The sequence below is a fragment of the Telmatherina bonti genome (genome assembly GCF_933228915.1).
Source record: "Telmatherina bonti genome assembly, chromosome: 1".
NCBI lineage: Eukaryota > Metazoa > Chordata > Actinopteri > Atheriniformes > Telmatherinidae > Telmatherina > Telmatherina bonti.
The window spans coordinates 20,638,699-20,657,461 of NC_136619.1; the positions used below are offsets into that span (position 1 = coordinate 20,638,699).

The window sequence follows — 18,763 nt, forward strand, 5'->3', positions numbered from 1 at the left end:
AACAGAACAAAAAAAGGACAGGACACAGTGTTGAAGACAGAAAGACAAATATTCAAAGTTATGACTAGGGTTAAAAAAACAAACATATGATTGGTTTGAAGAGGAAATGTTGTTTTCCTTCAAAGATACACCTTAATAAAACAAATTATATCAAGTTTTTAAAAGCAATATGAAGATAATGAGGAGTGAATAATGCTTAATCTGAGTCCTTATGATGGTGAATGATCAGCTAGCAGTGGGGAGAACAGGGTGGAACTGTCCCAGTCCAGGATGAAAAGCTATTTAACAACAAAAAGCCACCAACCCCCAAATTAAATGAATGCGTGCATTTTAGGTTCTACAGACGTTGAGTAATGAGTCTTTAAAAGAAAAATAGAAAGAGAAATCTCCTCTAATTTGTTGTGCAAGTGAGTCTATGATCAACTTAATGTGAAATCTGATCTACTGGACATGACAGTTGTCTCCTTGTGTTTGCTTCTCTCTTTGCTCCGATTCATTTTGCAAAGTCAGCGAACAGTGCAAAGGTTTCTCCTTCCTACTCGGGGACAGGTCCGACCTGGTGGAAGTATCTGCTGACATGCCAGCTGAGGGACTCTGGAGAGGTACGGACCCCAAAGCCTGAGGGGAAAAGGGACACAATATAAGATAAAGGATCATCTATTAGCAGGAAACAAAACATTTATAAATCAAATAATGCAGAAAATCTGACAGCAACAATTAAACACATCAAAGCAGACAAAGTCAGATGTCAAAGATACAATGTCTGCTTACAAATAAACACATGTAAATGAGGAGTCCCAAACTCTGGTCCATCCTGCAGGTTTTAATGTCTTTCTGCTACAACAAACTTGATTCAAAGGATCAAAACCAGAGGGGGAGGAGCCAAGACAGGGAGCCACTTTCAAATCTTGCAAGCTCCTGAACATTACCTACCCCAGCTTTAATCATTTCAACAGTAATGATATCACCTAACTAATTACTTTACAAATACTCTCCCGCTTTTAGACCCGACTGAACTTTGGCTTTTTTTCCCCCCCTAGTTATTTGTTTCATGCTTGTCTTTTTGGTATTTTATTTTATGTATATGTTATAAATTATTTCTGTTTTATCACTCACTATTCTTAGTTGTACTGCACTTTGGCTAATGCGTTGTTTTTAAACGTATTTATAAAGTTGACCTGACTTGCAATGATGTGGCCATTTGGAGAAAATAAAGTAACAAACTACCCACTGAATTGTGTCAAGCCACTTCTTCGGGATAAACAGAGTGTATTTTTGTGTGGGTGGGCTGTGTTGCTCACCTTGCCATCAGGTACAGTCTGCTTGGCAGCCAGCCGAGGACTGCATCGCCTTGTAGTGGTTCTCCTTATAATGAATGGACTCGCCTCCCCCAGTGGAATATCAGCAAACCCTGAAGAATTAATGATGTATTAGAGGTAAACTCAAGTTTTACTGCTTGGAGCTTTTGTGTGGCGGACCCATTGAATTACTATTTTGTTGAACTTCACTCGTGCAGCCAATTAAGCCCACCGTACTGTGGAGCATAGTGTTATTAATTATATACTTACTAGTGTTATTATTATTTCTTAACTTAATATATGAGCTAAGGATTCCACAGAAACAAGAGGACAATAGCAGTTGTAAGAGAGAACATTGTTTTTGTTGATTTACACCTTCAGGTATTCCTGCTACATCAACACGAACCTTTCTGCACCAGCTCAGGAAGTCCCTCTGGTCTGAACTCTTCATCTTCCTGCTCCGATCTTGATTTAGGTGTATTCATGGCGTTGGCTTTAATCTTCTTTGTTAGATTGTGCAGGGCCTCCTGGGCACCGTCTTTGTCACTGATGTCTCGATGACCTCGTTTTCCTGAGGACACCTGGGGAGACCTGGGAGCCGTATGGGGAGCCAAGTTCTCAGTGTTGCCCTCTGCCTCATCTTCCTGGTGTTTGGAGGAAGACTTCCTTGCTGAACGCCTGCGGCTGTCAGTGTGGCTGCTGGTTTCATTAGCATGCTGATTAGCAGAAATCTGCTGCAGTCGTGTTTTTAGTGCATCGTTGGACTCTTCTAGTTTGTGGACTTTAACAATCAGGCTGCAGTATTTGTCCATGCTCTCATCGGACTCTCTGACTTTCTCCTCAAGTAGTTTGTTCAGATCCTCCAGCTTCCTCTTGGTCTCCTCCAGCTCGTTGACCTTTTTCTCCATTTCCTTCTTCTTTCCATCGAGGGTGGCTCCAAGTTCCTTAAGCTCTTTGCTTTTGTTTTCAGCCTCTGTGCTTTTAACCACCAGGGCACTCTTCAGATCTTCCACTTCATTCCTCATCTCCTCTGCTTCTGTCCTCAGCTGGGTCAGCTCGGCCTGCACCTCCTCAGTGTACTTTCCTTTTTCTAAAACACAAATGTGGTTTGGGAAAACATAAAATAAGTGTCCAAAATTTTTTTGGTACATCTTAATCCGTTTACAATGGAAAGGAAATTTCACATTTCTGTGGAAAAGCAGATGTTAGGCTTTCCTACCTGAGCTGCTCAACATCATTTGCTTCTCCTGCTCCAGCTGTTTGCAGGTTTTCATCCACAGGCTCATCTTGCTCAAGGCCGAGTCTCTTTCTTTAGACAAACGAGCGGCACGAGCTGTTATCTCAGACACCTGGAAGGCACGGAGAAGTGAGATTTATGGAAAAATCACTAACTGTACATGTATCTTTTGTAGATTTTCTAGTGATGATAAATAAAAAGCAACACTTTTCTGGCCCTTCTTATTATGTCGTTTTTAAATGTGTATTAATTTTTTTTTTGTTATTTTTATCACATTTTTCAGTCTTTCAGTCTCAGAACATGCACCAATAGTAAGCAGAAACAGCAGTCTGACTGGTCTATTATTTAAAGCCCTGGGTAGGTCATGATTGGCTGTGTGTGTGTGTGTCCACATACCTCTTCACTGAGTTGTGAGATAGTCTGCTTGTGTGTTTCCAAATCCTTCTCCATCGAAGCAACAGTTGTCTGAAGACCCTCTTGTTCTTCTGCGAGCTTCTCTTTCACATTGTTTACCTGCTGCTTCTCTTGTTCTAGCAAAGAGACAGCGGAGGAGAGTTTCTGCTTCTCGTCCTGAATCAAATGAAGGGAAGACTGCAGCTCTTGCTTCTCAGCCTCCAGCCTCTGTTTCTCTTGCTCTATTGTCCCCTTTGCTTCCTCCAATGAGGAGACAGTTTGTTTCAAGTCATGCATCACCTTCTCTATTAAGGTGAGGTTTGACTGAAGCTTTGCTTTTTCATCTGCTAATACACTTGTTTCCTGAACTAGTCTGCCTTTCTCTTCTTCTACTGATATCAGAGTGCAGCGCAGGCCATCTCTCTCTTGCTCCAATGCCAACAGGCTTGGGTGCAGTTGCTCTTTTTCCTCCATCAGTTGTTTGTTTACACCTTCCAGCTGTTCTTTCTCTGCTGTAAGAGATGAGATGGATTCTTGTGAAGACTGCCTCTGGTCGGCTTCCTCGTCCCTCTCCTTTCCCAAAGTATGTATTTCTTCCTCTTTAACTGTTAGGAGTGTTTTAAGCTCCTTTATTTCTTCTCCCAAAGACTCAGTCTGGGTCTTTAGGTTGTTTCTTTCCATCTCCCACTCCTCTCTATCTGTCTGCCGCTCCAGCAGAGAACTCAGCAGGCATAGTTTCTCCTCTTCCAGCGCTGCCAACACAGACTGCAACTTCTCCTTTTCTTCTTCTGTTTCAGTACTCTTTTGTTGAAGTAAAATCTCTCTCTGCTGAGAGGCTCCCAGTTGTGCCTGGAGATGATCTACTTGTCTGATTTGTTTTTCGGTTTCTTCTCTCATTCCTTTCTCCATTGCCTCTATCCTAGACTTCTGCCTTTCTTCTTCTTCTTTTCTATCCAGCTCTGCCTTCTCCAGTCCTGTTTCCAGCAGATCCTTTGCTGCCTTTAGCTCCTCTATCTCTTGGTTTTTTGTTTCCAGATCTCTCTCCATCTGTGCCTTCTCAGATCTAAGGTTGTCCAGGATTGCAGAGAGCTCAGACAATTTCTCATGAAGCTCATTCTTCTCCTCTTCCACCTAAACGTCAGGAAGCACAAGAGAAAAATAGGGGAAAAGAATTATAGCAGCGGCTTATTTTTAAAACAGAAATACAATACAGTTATACAGAAATAGTGTTAAACACTATTTTGTATTGGGGTACCTTTTTTCTTTCCTCCTCCAGCTCAGCTTTAGCAGATTCAGCCTGTGGAAGAAAGCATCAAAGTTAGATTCAACCAATGTAAGAAGTTGTGCTATTTTTCCTTTTCATTTTGATATAAATGTTTGCAGTTGCATACCTGCAGCACAGCTTCCTCCAGACTATTTTCTAGATCTTCCTTCTCTCGCTCTAGAGCATCAATGCGATCCTGCAGCGAGTCAGACTTTCGCTGGGCAGCTGCAGATGGATAAAGTCACATTAAAACCAGCAATACCCATAATGACAGCTTACTGGAAAGTAATTTCCTGGGATCAGAGTTACCTTTGAGCAGTTCTCCCATCTTCTTTTTCTTTCTCTCATCGGACTCTATGCGGACCTGAAGCTTTTCAATGCCAGTTCTCATCTGCTGGACTTCGTCTTGAGTGGAATTCAGTCGAGAAGCAATCTCTCCTTTTTCAAGCAGAGACAACTCCAAAGACTGGGAAAGATGGTATACTTCTCCTTCTAAAGCCTTAATAAAACAGGACAAAGATAGAGGTGAGGAGCTCTGATGAGGAAATTCTATAGACTTGAACAATATGAGAAAAAAAAAAGTCTAATTGAGATTTTTCTGCCAGACATTGTAAACTGGTTTGTCATTTAATCTTTAAATTCCAGCTTGTGTTCATTCAAAATGATATTTTCTGTATGAGATAAAGGATAAACACATGGCTTTAATATATGAAAGGTATATTATTCTAATAAAGACAAAAAGTTGAGCTTTGAACGGGTTCTTTAACAGCTACATGACGTAAATCACATAGAACAAAATGAGAAGCATAACGTTACATTTTTACAACAGGGACAACAGGAAACGTCAATGTTCTGGTCATGTTTAGACTTTGTCCTAATAAGAGTTAATATTCTGATGATATTCGTGTTATTTAAACCACAACTCCTAATCTATCTCTATATTTCTGTACTGCACACAGCAAGTTTCACCCTAACGCCACACACACACCGACATGTGCATGCATGAATCAGCCAGTAGAGAATGCATACCAGACAACATGAAGCTTCATCCACCTCAGTTATACTGACAACTTTGTATCCATCATGCAGACACAGCAGTAAAAGCTGAATCTACCATCATTATACAAATTTTGAGTAATTTTACAGCTTAAAATGGATCCTTTTTTTTTTTTTTTGTAGGTTTTACTACTTGAGATCTGAACTTTAAGAATATTTAGAGCAACCCTGCTCAGGAAAATGTAATTTTAAGGTTTTTTAATCTTAAAAAAAAAAAGAAAAAAAAAAGACTCTCCTGTCGCACATGGGATATGCATCTGAAGCGAATAAATTCATAAAACCATGGAGACTGCAGTTTTAAAAACTGGATCAGCTGTGCAACATGTAAATTAATCACGCTCTTTGCAATTAGCTCATTCCAATATCTTGAATCACAATTTTTATTTAAAAACAATTAATTGTTAAGCCCTATTTTATAAGTACTGTTTTTACACCGATGTGAGTTGACAGATATGCAAGTCCAATATTATACTTTCTAAAAGAAGAAAAATAGTCTAGAACACAAACAATTAAGGCCCATTTATGCCACATACACAGACAGACGGACAGTGTCATCCATCTCCTGCATTGGTTAGATGCAAAATTTGGTCAATTTTCATGGGACTTAGATACTTGTCCCTTTACACAGAAAATGGAGCAATACCACCTAAAATCAAGGGGACATTGTTGGATTGTACAGCGGAGACACCACCAGCAAACAGAGCAAAGCAGAGAAGAAGAGCAGGAAGACGACGACGCAGAAATAACCAAATAAAAAGCATTCAAAGAAGAGGAGAACATCATTAACAACTGTAGACATTGCAGGAGCATCTGCAGAAAGGTTGTGCGAGTGTGTCCACAACTACAACCCCCAACTGGTGTCAAACACGGGACTGAGCTCAGCACTGCCAACTAGTGGATGAACTGACTTTAACAACCAAAGCAACAGAAAGAAGACATGGAAGTATGAGATCGGCGACTTATGACATTAGAAACAGATGATTTTACGAACAGAAGGGAACATAAACTGGCCTTTAGAGGTTTGCCAAACATGATACGCTTAGACAAGCTCTGCATCAAACTTCTCTTACTTGTATCTTGCCAACCATGGACTCAGTGTTTTGACTGGCAGAGGTGTGATCATCTTTTATTTGGTTAAGATGACCAAGTAGCTCCTCTTTTTCCCCATGTTGCTGAGAAACTGCCTGCTCCAGCACCTTAATCTGCTCCAACATCTTAGTAAAAAAAACATAAATAAATAAAGCGATCAACTTTCAGCAGAAAAACAAATGGCTCAGAGCTCAACACCCAGTATAAATTATAAACTGAACACCCCATAATAGAATAAAAACAAACTTAACAATGGTGAAAGGAAGCCCACATAAAGAGTTTTTGTTCTCTAAAAACTTAAAGATGGGGATGAAGACGAAGTAAAGCCCCGGGATACACTTTCCATAATCTGAAACCAGTATTTAAGTTTCACCAGTCGGGATCAAAGTGATGAATCTGCAACCATTCATGCTACTACATTTTTAAATGAAAAGGAAATCGGAGGGGATCATCATACATTAATATACGTATCTTGTAGTAAACAAAAACAGACTCATCACTGCACTCAAATAAAAGTCTGTTTTTACTTCTAATTAATGTTGCAGAATATGTTCAAACAAACTTTCTTTTGCCTTTCTGTGAATTTCTGTGTACAGTACCTGATCCCTCTCTGCCTTCAGTTTCTCCATGCTGCTCTGAAGGGCTTCATGCTCTTTCCTTCCAGCTCTGATGTCGTCCTCCAGGATGGATATCAAGTTTCTGGTGTCACAGTTAGTCTTCTCCAAACTGTGAACTTTTTCTTTCCAGTGTAGCAAAGACTGACTCAACTCATCCCGATCTTCGGTGCAGGTCACAATTTCAGATCTCAGCTGCACTGTCTGGAAATATGACAAGGTTTTAGATAGCTACCTTGAACAATGTCAATCACAATAGAGTGTAAATTTAAAGTCTTGATGTCTGATCTTTCTTTACTTTTTTTTTTTTTTTAAATAAACAGGCTATGGCAGAGTGCTCACCTCTGCTGTAAGTGTTTCTATCTGTTGTTCCAAGCCTGAACAAGTCCTCTTTTGGGTCCCCAAATCATCTTTAAGCCGGTTACTGTCAACCTGCATGGTCTCCAGCTCAGACTCCATCCCCAGGATGTGCTGCTCCAGGTTTGCTTTTTCAGAGCGAACCCTCTTTAACTCAGTCTCCTGCTGAAGAAACTTCTCATCCCATCCACCTACAGGGTCAAGAAAAATATATAAAGGCCTGAGTCTTAACTTATTACCCAAAGCATTTCATTATTGAGTGCACATGTAACTTATGGAATAACAAACCTTTGGCCATCTCGAGTCCTTCCAGCATCTCAATCATATCAGTCAGCTGACATTTGGCTGTTTGCAGCTGTAAAGTTAATGTCTCTTTTTCCTCTGACAGCTGACTCAACTTAACAAGAACACAAAGTATTGATAATTAAAAACAAACACACACACACAAGGTTGAGTCTCCATTACTAGATGGACAACAATAGGATGCTTGAGAAACTAATTCCTTCCTCTTACCTCGCGAACAAGACTCTTCTTCTCCTCCAAAGCAACGCCGAGTTGATGTGCTGCACAACTTGCTGCTTCTTCTGCAACATGAACTTTGTTTTCCAGGTTTTCAACTTGGGCTTTCATTTCAGAGTTGAGTTCTTTTCTCAGCTCGAGGTCAGAGCTAAGAAGGTCCAACTCTGAGCCAAGTCTCACAAGTTCATTCTCTTTTCTTGAGAGTATTTCCTTGTAATGGCTGAGATCTTGTCCAAGGGATGACTCTGTTTTAGAGACAGATGGATGTTTAAATAAGTTTAATACATTTATTTAACCTGAATTAAAACATTTTCATGAGTTTAGAGTCTCAGACCCAAGCCAAAACCAAATAAAACAGCAGAAAAGTAAAAATTATTCAACTAAATGTCATCATATAATGACCAAAATTTGCATCTTTCAAAAACTCTTAATTCCTCAAATTACAACTATAAAAAGTGGTGCAATGTTAGGCGTAAAGTGTGTGGAACAGTGAAGAAGCTAAAGAACAGCACATGAAGTTGCAGGCACAGCTAAATTACTCACCAGGAGATGAAGATGAATTGCACATTACAAGCTCATTTTCAAGACCACCACTGGGACCACAGGCGTCTTCAGAAACCTGCGGTAAAAACACGTTATTCATATTACATTCGAAAGCAGATGTGACATGTGAGAAAGCATGAACGATATATAACCTCCAAGACAGAGTAATTTTTGAATAAAAGGAAATTATTCTAACTTCATTCCCACAAAACCCATTACTGACAAATAAATTAAGCAATTCAAGCACAAACTGAACTTTAGATAACAAGGCTGGGTGATCTGTGACTATGTAGTTCCCACCTGTTGATGAAGTGCCTGGTCCTTCTCACTGCTCGTCATTTCTTCCACATCAGCCTTACATGGCTCCTCATGCTCCTCTTCCACCATCTCCCGCTCAGTAACAGCCACACTGAAGCCCAGTTTCGCCTCACTACCGGGTACAAAGCGACATTTATTTCCTCGCCATTGAAGAAAAAGACACTGCACAACACTAATCTTTTTGTTTAGTCAGCAATTTTTTGTACCTCAAAGTCTGGTGAGACACGTGATGCTGCTCGCTTAAGGGAAGGGACTCAGTACAGTCACTGATGCTGGGATCAAACTCTGCCTCCCTTGGGGTGATCTCTGCAGGTTATTAGACAAACAAATGTATTCAAATAAATCGAAAAGCTGCATAATGAAAACTTTAACATAGTTGACACTCACCATCATTTTTGGTCTCTTCAGAGCCGAGGTGGTTGCTTTTTTCTGCCGGGCTCCAAGTTTTCTGTGACTCCGAGAGCTGCTGTATGAGACTGTGTTGTTGGCCAACTTCTTCCAGCAGTGACTCATACTGCTGTTTGAACATAACCAGCTCTTTCTGTAACACTGTAAGCTTCTGGTGAAGTTCAGCCTGTTCAGCCTCAAACTGCAGACTCCTGTAACACAACATAAATAATGTCTTTCCAGATTTAGGTGAGTACATCACACTGAAGAAACAGTCTATAATAACTAAAAAAGATAGATATGTATATGTATATACACACATACCGTTGCCTGTTCTCCTCCTCAGTCCTCTCATCCCTCATCTCAAGCTGCTCGTTCAGTCTCTGCCGCTCTTGCTCTGAGGACAGCAAGGAGCGCTGGATACATTCATTCTCCTCTCTGAGAGAAACGATCTCATCCTCATGCCTCTCTCTGCTTGTCTGCAGTTGGTCCTTTATTGCAACTATTTCTGTCAAACTCGTCTGTAGTTTGACATTTTCTTCAGACAACTGCGTATAGTTTAATTCCTGCTGAAGCTTTTCCTCCATTAGCCGATTCAAGTTAGTAGCCATGTCACTTTTTTCAGAAACTAATGTAAGGAATTTATCTTCAAGTTGGGCTTTTTCCTCATTCAACAGGCTCCAGGTGACTTCTAGCTGGGTTTTCCCTTCAGTGACCAGATTGAGGGCTGATTCAGTAGTCTGTAGTTTTGCTGTCATTTCATCAATTTTGGCTTCTTTTTGGCATTTTTCCTCAGCTAGCTTCTCAACATTAGTCTGGAGCTGTTTAATTTCTTCAGATAACTCTTCCGCTCTGGCTTCTAGCTGTTTTTGCTCTGCCTTTACTTGAATTAATTCAGTTTCGGCTTCTTGTTTGTCATCCAAAAACTTCTTGAAAGAAACTTCAAGGCTGTTTTTTTCCTGAAGTAACTCATTAAGATGGTTGTCTTTGTTCTGAATTATCTCCCTGAAACTTTTCCCTAAATTAGCATTTTCTTCTGTCATGTCACTGAGTTTAGACTCCAACATAGCAACGCTCTCTTCCAGCTGCTGCCGTCTGACAGAGTCCTCCTCCATGCGAGTTACTTCACAGGTCCTCTCAAACAACTCATCCTTTGCTGTGATGTACTTCGTCTCCAGCAGAGAGTTCTGAGACTGGACTTCATCTAAACGGTTTTCCAAGACAGAGACCTGGAAAAATAACAAAAAAAACAAAAATGGACAACACTGCCTGGAGATTATACCCAACTTTTGTGTAGAATAATGACCAAACCTGGGCTTTGCTTTCCTCCAGCCTGGCCTCCATGTCAGACATCTGGATCTGGTTTTGGGCAAGCTGAGCTTCCAGTGATGCTATAGTTCCTTTAAGTTCCTCCACATGACTGTCAACAGAGTTCATGGCTGTCTCATTATCTTCTAGATCCATCTGCAGCATTTCCAGTTGCACCTAAATTGAATGAATGACAACCAGTCAGAATATAAATTTACATTTTAACAACTTCATTATATGATACTATTAAGAGTGAGGCAACAGATTATTCTAGGCAAGATGTGTGTAGACAATTAAGGTCAACCTGAAACAAACCTACCTTGATTTTGTTCATAGCAACAGTCTTTTCCTTCAGAAGATCAGACGTTTTGACCTGCTCTGCTTCTGCTTTATTCAGCTTCTCCTTCAGACTCTTAATCGTGCTGTCCCTTTCTTCTAAGCCACGGGAAGCAGCAGACAGAGTGGTCTTCATGGTTCTGATCTCCTCACGACGGGAACTTGCCTCTGTCTTGGCAGCCGATAATGTTTTCCTAGCGGCTTCAAGTTGCTCTTTAAGGCTCTTCTCTTTATTGGTGAAATGTTCAATTTCCAAAGTGTGGCTCTCAGACTCTTTACGCATCTTCTCTGTTAGATCTTTTATCTCTTTCTCCAAAGCAGAAATCAGTTTCATTTTCTCCGTCAGAGTGCTCTCCAAGCTGGTTTTCATTTCATTTGCAGAGGACAGACTCTCCTGAAGATCTTGTAGAGACTTGTTGAGGTCAGCGAGGGTTCGATTAGCCACATCTAGTTCACTCTTCAAGACTGGAAGTTTCTCTGCTGCATCTTTATTAGCAGCTGCCTTTTTTTCTAAGGAAGAAATTTGCTCCAGCAGATTCTTGGTCCTTGTAGCCTGAGTGTCCTGTATGAACTTTGTAGGAATACACATAAACATATGATTTCTAAGAAACACAGCACACACATATGCAAGATCTTACATATGATCTGCAAACATGCATATGGAATAAGATTTGCATTTATGGTCTGACTAGACTTGCTGGATGTAAAGGACAATATATGCAGAACTTGCAACCATCAAAACAACCAATATTTTACCTCAACTTCTTTCTTCATCTCCTGAACTGTGGTTTCCAGCTCATATTTTAGTTTCTCTGCAGACACAATCTGAGCTTCAGCCTCTCTAAGTTGTTTCTCTTTCTCTTCAGTGTGGTTCTGCTGATCCTTCAGATCCTCTTCCAGCAGTTTGAGCTCTTCTGTTTTACACTCGTACATCTTTCTGAGCTCCTCTTCCCTATTTGACATCGTCTTAGCTTCTCTCTGCAACTCAGCGACCAGATGCTCCTGGACCTTCAAGAACTGCTCCATGGAAGTGATCTGAGACAAGCAGAAAAGCAAACTGACTTTAAGAGTGAAGTTATAAAGAAAAGTCATTATAACTGAGTGTAATAATAAAGTAGAAATAATCACACCTAATGTCAGCAAAAGAAGTGTTAATAAGTTAAATATAGTGCTGCATTTTTATCTTTGTTTATAGGTAGTACCATGCAGCTGTTATCATCTTATACTATTTTTTTAAAAATATTTTTTGTATTATTTTACACCACTGTGTAAATCATAAATCTGCATACAATAGGATATTATTCAGATTCAGTGGATAACAGTTCAGTGTTTGCCAGTACCACAAATTCTGCTATTACATGATTTTAATTCAGTTTGATCCGAAAGTCATTGATGAATATGAGACTAAATCATTGCCAAGACTTTATGTCACCAGTTTCATTTATCAGTATTAGTCTACATTTTATGTTGCTGTTTAAACTAAAACATCCATTTAAATGAAATAAATTAAAGCCAACAAGAAAACTATGAGAAATCTAACAGTAAATGACAGCAATAAATAAATAAAAGTTCTGCAGTTAAAGTCATTATAATGGACCTGGTTTTTGCTGATCAGCAGTTCCTGCTGGGCCTCCTCCATCTGAAGCCTGATGCTCTCAACCTCTTCAGTCTTTGCTAAAACCTTGTCTTCACACTGCTTCAGTAGAGCTGACCTCTCTTCTGAAAACCTGAGAAAGCACGATAAAACAAAAATATGGAATTTATTCTGAATAAAAACAGACCAAAAAAAGACAAAAAAAAATCCTCTCTGGTAAATGAAACAGAAACATCCCTTACCTGGCATTTAGATCTTCCTGCTGTGAAGTGGCCTGTGCGAGGCTTTCCCTCAGCTGGCTGATCTCAGCCTGGCCGAGCTCCACCAGCTGGTCTTTGGAGCGCACCAGGTCACACGTTGTCTGGTGCTCATTCTGCAGCTCTACGTTTGTCCTCTCAGCAAGCTCCGCTCGACTCATTTCCTTCTGCAACTGTGATTCTAGTTCCTTAACCTTTAAAATAAATGATGATAAAATATGACTCAACAAGCACCAATGGGATTTTTTTTTTTTAAATCAAATTGTGAATATTTCACTGTTTGACACTAATTCAAAGTTCAACAAGTTGCTGTGAGTTCTATGCTTTTACCACAATCACGAGTGAATATATGCATGCAGTGATGCCAAGATGTGTGAACTAGTTAGTTAACAAAACTGTACAAAGGCAAATTATTCCACCTGCTTCTTGTTTATACTTATAGATAACAACCATAAACAAGCGTAGCATTTTATTCTTTTATGATTATCAGCAGATTTATGCAGCAAAGATTTATTAATTTGTTACAAGCTCTTTGTGATCGCCTATGAAATTAGAAGGAATATTCTGGATTTACCTGTGCTTCAAGTTGAGCCACTTGCACTCCAACATTTTCCAGTTCTTTAGTGTGTTTTTGTCCAGCCTCAGAGAGCTGAGACTGAAGCTCCCTGTACTGATGCTCCTTCTCCTCCAGCTCTGTGCTCTTGTTGAGTAGTTCTCCTTTCAGGGAATCAACGTGAGCAGACAGACTGGCGTTGTCTCCCTCTATGCATACAAGCTTCTTCTGCAGTAATGAAAGGAAATTAATTCAAGGGCTCAGGTTAATCTGCTTACAGAGATCAGTTGGACTTTTATCTCTGTTATAATTCTTATTCTTTGGCTCCAGACAGTGACCGTTTAGTAGCATTTTATAAGAAATTCTGGTCACAGGGGGTCTAAATTTCCTTGGAAGTAAAGCAGCACTATGATTTTCTGTAAACTGTTTTGGTTTTGTTTGTTTGTTTTTTTTTTTAAAACACTGATATAAAATGAAATCCACCACTCCTTACCTGAAGCTCCCCATTAGCCTCATTCAGTGAGCTGAAACTGCTTTCCAAGCCAATAATTTTGTCAGTAAGCTCCTTTTGCATGGCTTCCGTTTCATTTATCAAGGTCTCCTTTTCTTTTTTCCACTCTAGCAGAGTTTGCTGTTTCTCTGTCAACGCCTTACACTCGTTCTGGCTTGCAATGAGATTGGATTTCAACTCTCCGCTCTCTTTCTCAATGACTGTCAACCTGTTGCTCAGCTTCTCTGTCTCTTGTTTCTGTTGCTGAAGGTCCTTCTGAGATCTGCATTGGAGAAAAAAAAGTGATTATATTAAAACAAACACTACTTAAATGATCTAGATACAATAGTACATACTCAAAGTGTGAGTATTTTTCTACTTAGGAGCAGAAACATGTGTTTACTTGTCATTTTTGGTCTCTGCACCAGAAAGTGCATTCTTCAAGTTTTCAAGCTCCCGTGCTGAAGCCTGTGTCTGCTGCTCCAGTTTAGACTGAAGTCTCTTCAGCTCCTCTGCCTGCCCTTCTGATTTAGCTAGAAACAAATAAAGACAACAGTAATGCAATGTCATAATTGTACCTATAAAATAGAAAAAAAAAACAAAAAAAAAAACAACAACTTTTGCTTTTGCCATTGTTTGTGTCGGTTTACCTTTGAGGTCGTCAAGGAGTCCCTGGGAACGTTTCAGGGTCTGCTCTGAACTCTTTTTCTCTTCTTCCAGTTGACTCAGCCGCCTGTTGCTCTGGTCCAACTGGACAGTTAAACTGTTTTTCTCTCTTTGTAACTCCTAGAGCAATAATGAGAGGTACATGAGTCAACTAGTCAAAACTCGTATGATAATAATAGCTAAAAGATTTCAACGCTTCCCGTGACCCTGAATTGGATTAAGCGGTTAGGAAAATGAATCAATGAGTGAATGAAAGATTCCAACGCACTTCCATCTTCTTGCAGAGGTCTTGTTCTTTGGTCTGGCTGGCCTGCAGGCTTTGTTCAGACCGCAGCAATTTCTGTTTTAGCTCATCTAACTCCTTCTCCACCTGACTCTTCTGGAAACGCATCTAGGGAGAAAGAAGTGATACATACAAATATTTAATCTTTTGTTTTTAATAGTTTTGCAGGATAAGTTTATGGGATATTATAGCCTGCAGATACCAACCAGTTTTGATGTTGCCATTATTATTATCACCATTACTATTTTAAAGTTCAAGCAGCTGAAAACAATAAAATCCCCAGATGGATATAGTCTTATATTCTGTACTTTAAAATGAGGTTCAACAACTTGTCATCCAAGTTAAGTCTTTTAGCAGGAAAGAAAAGGAGCAGAGAAAAGCCCAAATGTTATAGAAGTACCTTCTCCGTGTCAGCTTGCAGTACATTGTACTCTTTTTTGGACTGTTGGATCTCTTGTGTAAGCTTGGTTCTGGTCTGGTTCAGCTGCTGATCCAAAGCCTGGTGGGAACTCTGAAGCTGGCCAAGCTCCTACAAAACAACATGCACAAATCTATTTAATAACATAGACATAGACAGCCAGGCATTTTGACTGGCTGGTGAATGCTTAGTGATAATACACAACACACTGTTTCACCTTTTGGCTGTTTCTCTCTTGGTCTTTGAGTTTCTGCTCCAGGGCTCGCTTGCAAATTTCAGCATTGTGCCTCTGACAACTCATCTCCTCAGTGACTTGTTTCAGCTTCTGTTCAACTGATGAGCACTAGCAACAACCAAAAGTACATTTTAGGCATCTTTGCTAGTCACGGCATGTTAAATCGGCTTTTTAAACAGCCTTTTATCTTTAATTTATTATTAAAGTGAACAAATATGCCATTATAAAAACAACCCTCCTACTTTTGCCTGAAGCTGCTGGTGTCCATCTTTTGCCTGACTCAGCTCATGACTGGTCTTGGCCAGGTCTCTGTCCCGCTCAGTTAAATCTTTGCGGGTTTGGTTCAGTTGAGTTTGTAGTTCTTGAAGTTTGGAAGCTTGATTACGAATTTCCTTCTCCTGATTGGACAGATTCCTCTCTAGCTCTGACACACGCCCACGCAGCTCTGATGTGAAATCAGATATATGTTTAAAACATTGTAGTTGTTTTGCTGATTAACACCATCCAACACCATACAGGTAAAGAATAATCCACCTTGATTAAGATTCTTCAGTTGCTCCATCTGATGGGAGGATCCACTGGGAGTGGAGGCACTCATTCGCTGGTTGGGTTTGATTGGCGTCTCCTCATGGACATCCCAGAGGGATGTTGCTCGTCTCTTCAGAGGGGTTTCCATCACATCCTGAGAATGCAGAGAATTGCGGCTATGGACCTGATCTGGCTGCTGCCATGGAAATATGGAGGATCCAGCTTGGCGGGCTGCAATGTCCTTGTGGCTGACATTGACTGATGACTGACTTGACATCTGGAAAAGAGACACATTATAGCTACTAAGAGACAGATCCATATCATTTCAATACATAAATGAATAGATAAATTAATAAAATAACTGGAATGTACTCACTTTGACCTGCAAGGCTTTGAGTTCAGTTTCCAGACGTTTTCTTTCTTCTACCTCTTGGTTGTATTTCTCCTGAAGTTCCTCTAGTTTATTATCTATCATGCACAATTTAAAGAGAGTCAGAGAAAACTGGAGAACTGCAAGAGAAACTGCTGTTTTTTCTGACCTATGGATGTAACTCGGGGACTTTCTTGAATACACACACATACATTCTAAATCATTGCTGATAAAAACTGTATGAAATACCCTGGTGTCTGTAGGCTTGAACAGGTGCTGGTGTGGAAAAACTCTTCTGTGGGGTGGCGTACGGCTGCAGCTCAGAGGAGGAGGATGACAAAGATGAAGCACCAGCAGGTTGCGAACGATCCAGTTCATTTTTGTACCTGAACAAATGAGAAAAAGACTAAGAATATTACAGTATTTTACATATACATTTACTAATTTTTAAAACTCACAATTATATTTGATGAAAAAAAAGTGATAAATTGGCACACTGACTTCTTAAGTTCCTGCTCCAACCACTCTATGGTCTTCCTGCAGGAGTTTAGTTGGCCCTCCAAGTAGCTCACCTATATTCAAAAATATTATTCAGTAAGGATCAAAAGGAAGGAAAATTTTCCTTCAGTTTGATAGAAGGATGTTAGATTTTCTAAGTGTGTATTATAGTTTTTGTTTACACATAAAAGGTAATCGGGGGGGTGGGGGGGGGGGGACGACGGACACCTTAATTACATCTACTTATGTGTAAAGCAACAACTTGTTAAATAAAAATGAAAAGATTATCTAACGCACATGAAAACGTTACACAAAGTCAATTCCCATCGCAGTTTTGATAAATTTCAGAAAATTCAGCAACCAGTGACAGTGAAGTGTTTCTTGGTGTCAAACATTTCAGATATCAGCAATCCACACAACTATTGAGGTTTAACACATTCTAAACACAGGATGAAAGTGCAGTATTTACACAATTTCTCTGACAACTGACCTGCTGCTCTTTAACTCCGAGATCATGGACAGTCTTCTGACGAGCTTTCTCCAGGGAGTCACATGACTCTACAAGAGACTGGTTTTCTCTCTTCAAAGCAGAGATCTCTGTACGTTCACTGTCCACCTGAAGAAAGCAGATGTAGCGATTATGAACATAGGTATCTAAATAACACGATCAATTTTCATTAATGCTTTATATCGGTAATTTTTCCAAGACACTCAAGAGAATTTAATATAAGCCCCTACCCCCTCCTAAAACCCCTTGCTGACCTTTTGTTTCTGCTTTTGCAGGGCAGCCTCTAAGGAGTCCAGCTGAAACTGCTTCTGCGTCCGTTCCTTCTTAAGTTTGTCCAGCTGGGCTTCCATCTCCTGGATCTTCTGCAGGGCTTTCCCTGGCAGTCCATCTTTCCACTCCTCCACCGCCCAGCTCATGCTTAAAACCTGAACAAACACATTCAGTTTATACCAGCACCAAAACACATCAGTGAAATGGAAAAGAAAGTTAAGATACAGATGCTTCACTTAGTAAATGAGACTAAAAGATAAGTTCATTCATTAAGCACAGGACCACCAAGAGTATTTGGTCTTAATAACACAAGGGGAAAAGAAACGCAAAATTATATATAATTATATAAAATTATAAATATATAGTTAAGCCTTATTAACTCATAAATTACGTTTTTACCAAGATTGATTTGCTGGTCTGATGCACCTTTAGTTGAGTAAACGATGTATAATAAGCAGCAGGTTTAATGTTACAATATAAAGCAGATAACGATCAGTTTGTGATAACTATTAGCTTGCAGCCATTAACCCTACCTAACACTGACAAGTGCTATATTGCTTTAAGTATATGATTTATTGTAAAACTCCGCAGTACACGACTGAAATATCAATTAATTAATCGCTAAATACAAGTTTACCATTCAGATTACAGTTTTTGATGATGGCTCAGTTAGCTGTGATGGACACGGTTTTAGCAATACACACACAAGCCAAAGTTGTTCTCGACTTTAATCAGAAATCAATCAACAACTCGAGAATATAAAATGTGCCAGGATTATACACAAAATATTCTGGGGTAATTTGTCAACAAATTTTATTTAAAATGATTTGACTTACTTTGGGCGCGAGGCTTCTTTATCGGTCACGAACTGTTTAGGTTCAGAAAATTCAAATTTCAACGGAGGAAATGATGACGTAATCAGCTGCATGCTCATTGGCTAGCTGGAGTGACATCGTCCAAATCTGATTGGTCCATTTTTATTTCTGTCTCCGTGCTGCCATCACGTGGTATGGGTTAATAAATGTCTCCATTAAAATGCAATGAAATTGTACTGTGCTTCATTGCAATGTGCCAATTTTAGCTGTGTGAATTATTTACCATGATGAACTATGGGTTGTGAACATGCAAACTCAACTAAAGTCTCATTTGAGTTTTACTGATTCTGCTGAAACAAGTAATTTTAAACTACGGAGATGTGCTAAATTGCAATAAACCGAATTGAAGATGCAAGGTGCTATAAGGTAAACACGTGTAGGATGACTTTTTACTCCTGACACCACTGCATCAGTGTACACAACTCAGGAAGTTATGAGCTATTACACTTATTCCAGTGGGGCTTAATTCAATCATACGAAAATTAAATATAGAAAAAAG

The 18,763-nt window shown here is 39.7% G+C and overlaps 1 protein-coding gene across 1 annotated transcript; it reads right to left on the reverse strand.

The window, feature by feature from the left end:
• Positions 1-206: 206 nt before the first annotated feature.
• On the reverse strand, positions 207-17,535 carry cenpf (centromere protein F; the record flags this gene model as incomplete). Its single annotated transcript, XM_079260900.1, has 37 exons — positions 207-618; positions 1,302-1,411; positions 1,705-2,388; positions 2,518-2,647; positions 2,932-4,059; positions 4,184-4,225; positions 4,320-4,417; positions 4,502-4,691; positions 6,319-6,462; positions 6,937-7,155; positions 7,294-7,499; positions 7,597-7,705; positions 7,822-8,072; positions 8,371-8,446; positions 8,671-8,800; positions 8,895-8,994; positions 9,076-9,287; positions 9,400-10,304; positions 10,387-10,560; positions 10,703-11,290; positions 11,476-11,754; positions 12,317-12,446; positions 12,556-12,764; positions 13,145-13,351; positions 13,617-13,896; positions 14,017-14,146; positions 14,264-14,399; positions 14,548-14,670; positions 14,963-15,091; positions 15,198-15,323; positions 15,458-15,660; positions 15,750-16,020; positions 16,120-16,211; positions 16,363-16,499; positions 16,615-16,685; positions 17,102-17,227; positions 17,374-17,535. The coding sequence occupies 37 exons, from the start codon at positions 17,533-17,535 to the stop codon at positions 442-444; spliced, it is 8,484 nt and encodes a 2,827-aa protein (XP_079117026.1). The 3' UTR covers positions 207-441.
• Positions 17,536-18,763: the final 1,228 nt, after the last annotated feature.